We start from the raw sequence: 10,930 nt of genomic DNA, 5'->3' as shown, positions 1-10,930 counted from the left end.
TTCTAACAATCATAATCCGAAACAAAATCCGAAACACAAACAAAAAAATATATAAACATAAAAAAACATCAAAATATCTATAGATTTATGACATTATTGTGTTTAATTTGTCGAAAATTAGTCAATAAGTGTATAAAATTATAAGTCTAAATAAACAAATCTTTGGAATAAGGATATCTTTTTAGAAAATTTCGTTTTGTGTGTATAAAATTTACCTAAGATTATAATTAACTCTAAATTTACTATAAATCTCTCCATGTGGTTAAATGAAGGGTCATTAAAAAATATAGTTACAATATATATTTGGCTTTGAGGGGAATTTCCTTTCCCGACCTCCTCTTCAAGATAAAAAAAAGTTAAATACAAACAATATATATAAGAAAATACACAATAAAAAAGTATAAGTGACTAATGGACTCTGTGGCTCTCTGGGTGGTAGTGAATGCTGCACGAGCTGCCTGGGCTGTGACGCGGTTCTCCCGGAGCATCATGGGAGTCGCGCTGTAAACACAAAGGAGGGTCGGTGAAGAGCTGCAGTCAGTAAGTGGCGAATTTTTTCACAAAAACAGCGATTTTAACAGTTAATACCGGTTATAATAAATATAAATAACCCTTTATTATTATTTTTTGAAATCCCACTTGCCGTGACACCGCAGGTTTTATTAAACAGTGACATGTTTAACGCCAACACAGACTGATTATTTGTAATTAGCTTAGCCTCGCTGTAGCTAACGTAACTGAGTTAACGTTAACTATTTTAACAAAATGTGTAAATAAGGACCTTAAACCGTTAAGTCATTATTGAGGTATTAAATAATTATTTTGAGATACTCAGTCGTTTTTAAGATACCAAACTAACTCGTTATTTTGCGATAATAAGTCATTGTTTTCAAATATTAAGTGGTTTTATTTTGCCATACCTAAGTTAGTCGTTATTTTGAGATGCTATCTTGATATTTTGGGTCGTTATTTTGCAATAAGTTGTAATTTTGCGATAACTTGCTTAGTTGTTATTTTTAAATAAGGTTACTGTCTTATTTTTGAGATGCTTTGTCTATATTTTGCAATACTTAGTTGTTATTTTGCGATACGTAGTCGATACTCATTATTTTGAAATGCTATATCGTTACTGAGATACTAAGTCATTATTTTGAGATATTTTCTCATTATTTTGAGATATTAAGTCATTATTGAGGTACTACGTCGTTAATTTAGATACTTTCTCATTATGTTATATTGCCATATAGTCGCGATACTCTCGTTATTGAGATATTTTCTCATTATTTTGAGATAACTAGTAGTTATTTTCAAAAACAAAGATTTTGTTGCGATTCTAAGTCGTTATTTTGTGACACTTAGTTGTTATTTTGAGATGCTGAAAATTGACTATTCAAAATAATGAGACAGCATCAATAAACTTGGATTCATTCGCTCTGAAAAGAGACTTTACCACAGTGCACATTTTAAAAGTACTCTACCTCATGCTCTGTCCAATTAAACATTTTTAACAGAGGGATCTCTAAATCCCCAAAACTTACATACTGTCACTTTAATAATGCATGTTTTTTTTTTTTTTTTTTTAATGTGTAGTACAATTTGAAGAATGGAGTCTTAACTATTCTCTTCACAGAAAAGAAGAAGAAGAAGAGTTTCCCACAGACATGGATAGTGGGCATCCAGAATCGTCTGCTCCCGATGAAAAGCCCGTTAGCGGTCCGTCTTCACAACTAAAAGCTCCGAGTTCTGAGGGGAAGAATGAGGAGGCGGCGGCAGCAAGTTCTCAGTCAGACACGACAGGACCTGCCAAAAGAAAAGAACCATTAAAAAGGAAAGCGATTCCTCTGAAAAATGAGAAAAGCAAGAAGAAAAAGAAAAGTAAGATCAGACAGCCTCCGAGACCCAGTTACACCGTGCAGCATGGAGAGGACATGCTCCTCATTATATCCAACATTAACCAGTTTGACAGTGTGTGGAAACCTAAAAGAAAGGGATGCAAAAAGAAGAAAACCAAGACAAAGACAAAGATCACTCCTGTTAAAAAGAAGAAATGTCCTCCCAAACCAAAAGTCTCTAAAGCCAAAAAAGAAGAAGAAGAAGCTCCAGCTCCAGATATTCATGTAGCTCAACTGGAGAACTCTGAAGCTGACTGGGGCCAAAATCTTCCGGTGGAGGTTCTGGTTAAAATCTTTGAGCTGGCTGTTCAGCAGGATGGCGCTGTTCCTTTTCTGTGCAGGTGAGGCAATATTTACTGAATTAAGCTCCTCAAAAACAAATTTCAGATCATAGAATGGAGTTATTGTGGCTTTCACCAGATTCAACTGATCAGTAGTGCTGGGCGGTGTGACCGAAAAAAGGAATACCATTGTACTTTTCTAAGATTCTGACGGTTTAACGGTATATCAGTTTATTTTTATTATTATTACTTATTTATTTATATATTTTATGCATGACTTGGCTTTAAATTTCCATATTTTCCTGACTATAAGGCGCATTATGCGACACTAGTAAGGAATAGGGGTGTTGCCATGTTTTCAAACAAGCGCTAGATATTAATCTACACAGATTTCTCTCCTGAAATCTGTTTATTTGGATGAGTAAAGCACTTCCATTTATTTACAGTAAGCTTAGATTTCCAGATTTCCTCTAAGGCTAGGAGCAGCAGCATTAGCTAATTACTAGCACTAGTAAATGCCGCCTGACAGCAAAAAGTCAGGGCTATATTAGCTAGCTTGTTTAAAAACATTCATACAGTGAGGAACAGCAGCAGGCGCTCCTCATATAAAGTGCTGTTCTCATATCACATATTGTTTCTCCAGGTTAGAGAGCGTGAGACGAGCGTTTGGCTTCACAACAGAGCTGAGCTACCTTCACTTTCATGTGTTAGCTTGTTACGCTAACTGGCTAGCGTTATTTAGCGAGCTGTACCAGTATGCTTCTTTGGTGGTGAACCGATATACCAATATTCTGCTCTGTACTAGCCCTCAGTAATCATTCCTGACTCTACACAGTTTTGTGTAGTATTCAATGCCTGAATTATTAATTTATTTGCATGAATTTAACTTTAATTGCATGAATTTAACTCGTATCTTCTGTAGGGTTGGCAGAGTTTGCCGTCTATGGAATTGTGCTGCATCTTCACCAACCCTGTGGCGCAGTGTTTCCATTGGCTACTGCTGGATTGAACCTGGTAAGAGTCAGTTACCTGGAACTGAACAGAAGATTAGGAACACAGTAGACTGGCTAGCACAAAACAGGTCAGTGGAGTTACCAGCTTTTAGCACAGTGTTTAAGACACATCTCTAACCAAGCAGTTGTGACAGAGATTGTGTGGAGATCATGAGCACGTCAGATGTTGCTCCTTTTATCTGAAATTTTTTATTAAATTTGCTTTCTTCTGCTTTTTTTCTAAGGTTCTCCCAACTGAGGGATTTCTCGCTTTGTCACTGGAAAAAACATGTTGAATATGTAATTCAGGTAGTCAAAATTGTTTAATAATTATATATTTTTCTGTGCGTGAGAACAAAATGTGAAACTTAAATTAATGAAATTAAATAATATATATTTAAAAAAATATTTGGGGATGCATCGATATGGGAGATATGGGTCTATACTTATGAGCGAAGAAATACTGGTAGTTACTAGGGCTGCATCTAATGATTTATTTGGTAGTCGACTAATCTGACGTTATTTTTTCGATTAGTCGATTAATCAACGATTATTTCTGCCATGTTCTCCATCTCTAAAAACAATAAAAACAGCTGAACATGAGATTTAAAAGGCATTTAAATGTCTTGATGTTGTTTATACGTGGAAAGTCATGATATTTAGTAAGTAAATATGTAATTTGTTGTGTTTGTGCACTTTTGGAGACACAAACTGAGTTGAATTTAAACATTTCACTTCTGTCCCCAGCACTTTGTGTAATGCAGGACTCTGAGGAATTAACGATTAGTCGACAATGAAATTTGTAGTCGACAAATTAAAATAATTGGCATTGTTGATTATATTATATAAGTGCGCATTATAGTCCGAACAATATGGTAATTGTCAAATACAAACACAAATCCAATATTTGAGGCATTTGCCATTTGGCTGATGCTCTTATACAGAGTGATATGATTATTTGTTATAAGTGTTTTTTGTTATTTAGTGGTTACTGATATGGTTCTAATATAATCATGCATCCCTTTATCCCAATAATATTTTAAATAGTTCCATAAACACTATAAATTGACCTAAAATATTCAATGTTTAAGGATTCAAATAGATATTTCTCAAACGTTCTATTGCACAATTTGGACAAACAATTAATATGAAATTACATTATATTATAAAAAAAAAATCATAATTGTGCATTAATATCTTTCTAAGCTGTAACTGTGACTGTGTAACTCATTTTATTGTTTTTTTTAACTGCTGATTTCAGACAGTTGCAGAATCCTGCCCAAATCTGCAGTCCCTGAAGCTGTCCTACTGCACGGGCGTGACTAAAGAGGCCTTTCAAAATCTCGGCACTTCCTGTCCGTCTCTGGAGAGCATTAATGTGCAGCATACAGAGGTTTGTATGAAATTGTATTTTGGTCTTTTTAACCCATTTCAGCAGAGCCATACTGATAATAATTATTAAAAGTCAATTAATCAAATCAATTAATCAATCAACCTTTATTTTTACTCTGGAAAACATTGATGATGATCCTCATTTACAATGCAGCCGAGCATTTACAGCATCAAAGGGATTAAAAACATTTTTATAAGAAATTAGAAATAATAAGGATTAAAACTGTACGAAATAGTAAAAGAAAATTAAAAGAAATACTCATTTTAAGTCAACATTTAATACATATAAAATATAAGTGAAATATATATGTAAAATAGAAAATTCTTAAAGACCATAAAAACTAATTGACACAAAGTAAGTAAAGAATTTATTAAAAAAAAAAAAAATAGGTAAAGTAAAGTAAAATTAATAATGATGGACTAAGAACATAAGAATGAAAATATGAAACATTAGAATAAAAAAATTATTTAAAAATATGAATATTTATAAAGAATGGTAGCACTAATTATTATAATTTGATAATTGTGTTTCTTTATCTTTTTGTTTGTTTGTTTCTATGTTTGTTTGTATCATGTAGTTTCAGGATGATGGGCTGGTCTCCTTCGTTGAGACGTATGGAAATCACCTTAAGCGAATTTTTGTCACACGCAGCACAAAAAGTGACAAACTTCTCAATGTTTTATGTGTAAGTCAGTCATTTCTTTTAATTACAATAATAAAATTACAATAATACTGGATTAATTCAATAGGACATCATTTAATTATGTGATATAAGTAAAATAAATATGTTTTTTGTTTGTTTGTTTGTTTGTTTGTTTGCAGAGAGGTTGCTGTCCTGAACTCAGAGTATTGGAGATCAATACGAAGTTAGATAGTGGATATTGCCCTCTTCCTATCTGTATACAAGCTTTGCAGCTCGGCTGCCCCAAACTCCAGGTACACTACAAGTCACTTAAACACTGTATTTCCTTGTACCAAATATATGAGATTAATTCATTTAATGGTAATCCAGAAAATCTTATCCAACATCCAAAGCTCTAATTATAGGAGTCTGTTGTTATTTATTTTTATTATTAGGGATGTTTCGAGTTTGAGTATCTTGATTTTAAATGGTTAAACCGTGTTTAAAAACTCCAGCAGCACTGCTGTATCTGATCCACTCACTGTACCACCAGCTCAACACACACTAACACCTCATACACCACCACCATGCTAATCACTGCAGTGCTGAGAATATCATATTTTGGGCTCTATAAAGAGCACTATTAATAAAAGTCTATTTTCATACTTAAGGCGCACCAAATTTTAAGATGCATTATGTGACACTAGTAAGGAACAGGGGTGTCGCTATGTTTTCCATTTAATTCAGTAGGTCTTGCCGCTGGGGTGGTGGTGGTTGGGGGTAAGTAAAGTTAAGTATAGCTAAGCTAAGTAAACAAAACTGTAATTCTTAAAAAAAAAAAAAACTTTCCTATTAAAGTCAAACAAGCACTGGATATCAATCTACCAAATTTCTCTCTTGAAAACTGTTTAGGTGTGTGATAGCTTTTTCTCTAAGCGCTAGCTTTTTCGCTTTTTTGGCTGTTCAGAGCTGAGTATATTAGACTGTAGCCTGCTGCTAACCCTGACTAGCACTGCTGGAGCAGCATTGGCATTAGCTGATAACCCCGCTAAGTGGGGTTAAGTCGCTGTTCAGAGGCGAGTAAATTGGACTGTAGCCTGTGTGTCGAATGCTGCTGCACCTAGCCTTAGTGAAAATCTGTAAATCTAAGCTTACTGTAAATAAATGGAAGGGCTTTATTCACCAAATAAACAGTTTTCAGGAGAGAAATCTGTGTAGATTCACATCTATTACATTATTACAGATTTGTTTACTTGTTTGCTTAGTTTAACTTTACTAAGTAAATTAAGAGGGAAACATGGCAACACCCCTGTTCCTTACTAGTGTTTCATAATGTGTTTTTAAGTACGAAAAATATAGTATATTTAAAAGTTTCTTGCTGTCTTTACTCTTATTTTTTCTGGTTTAGATTTTTAGGTTGATGAACGTTAGCCCTATTCCGAAGATGATTCGCAACACTCCCAGCTCCACACCCGGCTTCCCCATGCTGGAGGAGTTGTGTATAGCCTCTTCTGCTCATTCCTTCATGACCGATCACGACCTACACAACGTTCTTCACGGTTCCCCTCGCCTGCGGGTTCTGGACCTGCGAGGATGCTCTCGCGTAACCGCCACAGGGCTTTACAACCTGCCATGTGAAGGTAAGCTGCTGCTACGTAAAATTAAGAAAAATATGTTTTCTTAAAAAAATAAAAGATAAAAATATTATAGTGAACAAAAAAGTATATGCTCTCACAAAAGTCGGTAATAAACTGAAAAAGGAAAAAAAATATATACATATATATATATATATATATATATATATATATATATATATATATATATATATATATATATATATATAAAATGCTGCTCACCTGTGTTTTTTATATAGTGATTAATTCCTAATTTAGGTGGTAAAAAATAAGCATTGAGGTGTTTTTTTTTTTTGGCCATATGGAGCACATATTGGCCAATTAACCCATGTTGTTGTATAATTTTAATTGCACTTTTTTATATTTTGATATAGAAACATGTGACTTTATATCAGATTAGTGTTATGCAGAGAACCGTGTGCAGTGTCTTTTATAAAGTGCTAAAAGTGTTTTGAATTATAAAATTTGTGTAAAGCAAAAGAAAATGTGTTTATAATGTTGAGAAGTGGTTAATTTTAAGATGTCATTATAGTAGAAATATCTTAGTGTGCAAATATAATGCAAATTCTAAAAATATTCCCATCACTGTCAGGTTTACCATCATATTTCACATAATTTGCTTGTGTCATTAACAGTCATTAACATATCAGAAAACCCTTTTAAAACAAACATAAATGTGTACTTTAGAACATGTGATACTGAATATCCTGGTAAACCTGAATATATTCATTTATCTTTTCTGCCGTGGACTCGGTTATGGTTTGTCTCACATGACCGTAATAAAAAACTTATATGCATATAAGCCAGGTCCTCTGTTTAACCACAATATTTAAAAGGCAAATTTTGATCTGTTTGGATAGACGTTCATGGCAAGTGAAGTGTGAGCTGTATAACAAGAGTTTAGTGTGTATTAAAACTTTTTAAAACACATTTTGAGCCTGAGCCCGATTTAAACCCGATATTTTTTTTAGTAAGTAGAGCATTAAAACTGAGCTTTTTAAAAACATTTTCGGGCTGTTTGAATGAGTGAAATCTGTTCAGAATTATGTTTATTACCAATTGCAACACTGAAGAAGTCTGGACCTATTATTTAAGAAAAATGTTTATTAAGAACAGATATTAAAACATATTAAAACACGAACAATGTGAGCAATGATCCTCAGGCCTAAACATCGGTATATTAGACTACAAGAATAATGTCTGAATGACTTTAATCTAATATAATTTAACATGGTTTAAAAATATAGAATACTTTTCTAAACAAACTAAATTTTTTATATTGAGCTTATAGTTTAAGTGCAAAAACACAAAAAAAAGAGTAAAAAGGCAATGAACTGCTGCAGGTCAAGTGCATAAAACAGACAAGTGCACAGTTTGATTTGTTACTTAGCTATATTGTGATTATCATTACACAGTATAGTTTTAATACTGTTTCATTAATAATTAAAATGTATTTAAACAGACAACAAATGACCTGAAATAAAAAAATGGAGGCATCTCTGTACAATAAGCTCATACGTAATTTTTGCTCTTAAAAATATCAAAATACCGTTTTGATTTTAGTTTTTTGCACTATAAGGCGCACCTGATTATAAAGTGCACTATCAATGAGTGTCTATTTACTGATCTTTCATTATTAATAAAGCACATCAGATTATAAAGCGTATTTTTAGCAACAATAGTAAGGAACCGGGGTGTGGCCATGTTTTTCTTTTAAGTCAGTAAAGCTAACCTAAGTTAAGTAAATAAAAGCAGGATATTAATCTACGCAGATTTCTCTCCTGAAAAATCTTTATTTATTATTTTTATTTGGTTGAATAAAGCGCATCAATTTATTTACAGTAAGCTTAGATTTCCATATTTCCACTAAGACTGGGTGCAGCAGCATTAGCATTAACCCCCTAGAGCTTTCCTGACTGGTAGAATTTATATTTATATTTATGTATATAAGGCTCACTGACGATTTTTGGGGAAATTAAAGGATTTTTAAGTGTAATTATATAGTTAAAAAAATACAATAAATAAAGTTTGACTTCTGACTAATATTCACTATATTTCTGCTATTTCCTTTTTCTCTCGACTCTTTTATAGATCTGGAGTGTTTGTACTGGGGGTTGTATTTTAATAGTAATGTCATGGTGGCGTCCAACAAAGGACTTCACATGCTCACTCAGAAATGGAGTAAAACTTTACGCGAGTTGGATCTGACCAATCAGCCTTTCACAGAGGAGGACATGGAGATTGCAATGGGGAGTCTGGCCCATAATCCTCAGGTAGAGTCCTTCCGCTCCCTGAATCTCAGCGGGACCAGAATCACCACACCTGCTCTCAGGTACTCATGAGCTCATGTCTACCATTTAGTGCATATAGATGATTAAAGCATCTTACATTATAACTTCAAAATAAGCATTGGAGTTTGTGCACCTTTTATAAATATCTGTTACTGTTAGTAGAACTTTTTCTAACCTAAAAAGTTTCTGAATCAGTTTTTTCTAAATTTAGCTATTTACAGGTTTATGTTTGAGTAAAATGAACATTGTTGTTTTATAATACTACAGACAACATTTCTCCCAAATTTCAAGTAAAATTACTGTCATTTAGAGCATTTATTTGCAAAAAATGAGAAACCTTTCAAACCTCAAATAATGCAAAGGAAACAAATTCATAAAGTTTTAAGAGTTCAGAAATAATTAATATTTGGTGGAATAATCCTGATGGTTTTTAATCACAGTTTTTTTTTCATACATCTTGGCATCATGTTCTCCTCCACCAGTCTTACACACTGCTTTTGGATAACTTTATGCTGCTTTACTCCTGGTGCAAAAATTCAAGCAGTTCAGTTTGGTGGTTTGATGGCTTGTGATCATCCATCTTCCTCTTGATTATATTATATATATATATATATTATTATATATATATTATATATATTTTTTTAGGGCCATATCGCGCACCCCTAATAAAATCCCTAAGTTCTTGCTGTTGAACGTTAAGAAATGTTGTCCTTATTCATCTTTATACTCAATCATGACTCTCACCTGTTCCCAGTGAACCTGTTCACCTGTAAAATGTTCCAAACAGGTGTTTTTTGAGCATTTCTCAACTTTTCCAGTCTTTTGTTGCCCCAGTCCAAAACTTCTTGGGAACGAGTTGCAGCATAAAATTCAAAATGAATTAAAAAATCCAAAAAAACAGTAAAGTTTATCTCTCAGATTGTGTGTATTTAATGTTAGTATATATAAAAATATTGATGTTTTTCATTTTACAGGTTACTAGTAGCCCAGGCTCCAGCTCTAAGCTACCTCAACCTGTCCTCCTGCCGTTATCTCCCCAGAGGACTCAAACGGGTTTATCGTGGCCCAGAGGACGTTCAACAAATCCTGGACAAATTGGACTAATTTAATGTGTAGTTTTCACATATTTTTAATGGTTTATATTAAAACTGCAATGCATTTCTATTTAATTTTTTTGAAATCTTTGAATAAATTGTCATGTGTTGTAATACTAAGTAGATTTGTTAGAATATGATATGATACCCATTCAGCAGTAATGTAAAATATGTTAAAATATAGTTCTGTTGTACTCCAGTACACAGACTATAATTTGTGTTGGGAATAACATTTGATTATGATCTAATAATAAAAAGTAATAATATGCCTGAAAGAGTCCTAGTCTGATTTTTTTTGGGTGGGTTTTCATGCATCATCAACAAAGACAGACATCTAATAATACATGCATTTAACTATTCAAAACATGTACTGATCAATGACAATCTTTTCAAGGAGACCCAAACCTGAAATCAAACAAATTTATTATTATGCAATTTATTAAACAAATGGATAAATGATGAACCAAACAGAATTGGAAAAAATTGGTTTACATTAACTTATATAAACGTTAATAAATCAAGAAACCAGGGGACAATTCTCACTCCTGTTACTGAAACTCACTCCCGTTATTGGCACTCACTCCTGTTACTTTTTATGTTTTGAGTAACAGGACTGAAAGTAACAGGAAAAGGTTTTTTAGCATAGAATTTGCAAAAACATGATATAAATATCTAAATGATGGCTATGCAAAAATCTTTATTTTAAAAATATACAAATAAGATGTAAGAAT

At 33.0% G+C, this 10,930-nt stretch overlaps 1 protein-coding gene across 2 annotated transcripts; it reads left to right on the top strand.

Moving 5' to 3' along the window:
• The first annotated feature begins 441 nt into the window (after positions 1-441).
• fbxl6 (F-box and leucine-rich repeat protein 6) lies at positions 442-10,474 on the top strand. 2 transcript variants are annotated; one of them, XM_022667367.2, is made up of 10 exons: positions 442-540; positions 1,631-2,233; positions 3,096-3,254; positions 3,411-3,474; positions 4,427-4,558; positions 5,136-5,243; positions 5,381-5,494; positions 6,589-6,820; positions 8,906-9,146; positions 10,080-10,474. In XM_022667367.2, the coding sequence occupies exons 2-10, from the start codon at positions 1,662-1,664 to the stop codon at positions 10,207-10,209; spliced, it is 1,752 nt and encodes a 583-aa protein (XP_022523088.2). In that variant the 5' UTR covers positions 442-540; positions 1,631-1,661; the 3' UTR covers positions 10,210-10,474. The 2 variants fall into 2 exon arrangements, with proteins under 2 accessions (XP_022523088.2, XP_022523089.2); XM_022667368.2 differs by having other exon boundaries at positions 465-540; positions 1,591-2,233.
• Positions 10,475-10,930: the final 456 nt, after the last annotated feature.

Source organism: Astyanax mexicanus, chromosome 3 (assembly GCF_023375975.1).
Source record: "Astyanax mexicanus isolate ESR-SI-001 chromosome 3, AstMex3_surface, whole genome shotgun sequence".
In the NCBI taxonomy this organism is placed as follows: domain Eukaryota; kingdom Metazoa; phylum Chordata; class Actinopteri; order Characiformes; family Acestrorhamphidae; genus Astyanax; species Astyanax mexicanus.
The sequence above is the reverse complement of the archived record's forward strand: the minus strand, read 5'-3'. Positions and strand labels throughout refer to the sequence as shown.

What these genes read in the sequence shown, in the direction of transcription:
- fbxl6 (XM_022667367.2), top strand. Translation starts at nt 1,662, where the DNA reads ATGGATAGTGGGCATCCAGAATCGTCTGCTCCCGATGAAAAGCCCGTT. An exon ending in GACTGGCTAGCACAAAACAG is followed by an intron (nt 3,255 to 3,410) that starts GTCAGTGGAGTT and finishes TTTTTTTCTAAG; the next exon opens with GTTCTCCCAACTGAGGGATT. An exon ending in ATCACCACACCTGCTCTCAG is followed by an intron (nt 9,147 to 10,079) that starts GTACTCATGAGC and finishes TTCATTTTACAG; the next exon opens with GTTACTAGTAGCCCAGGCTC.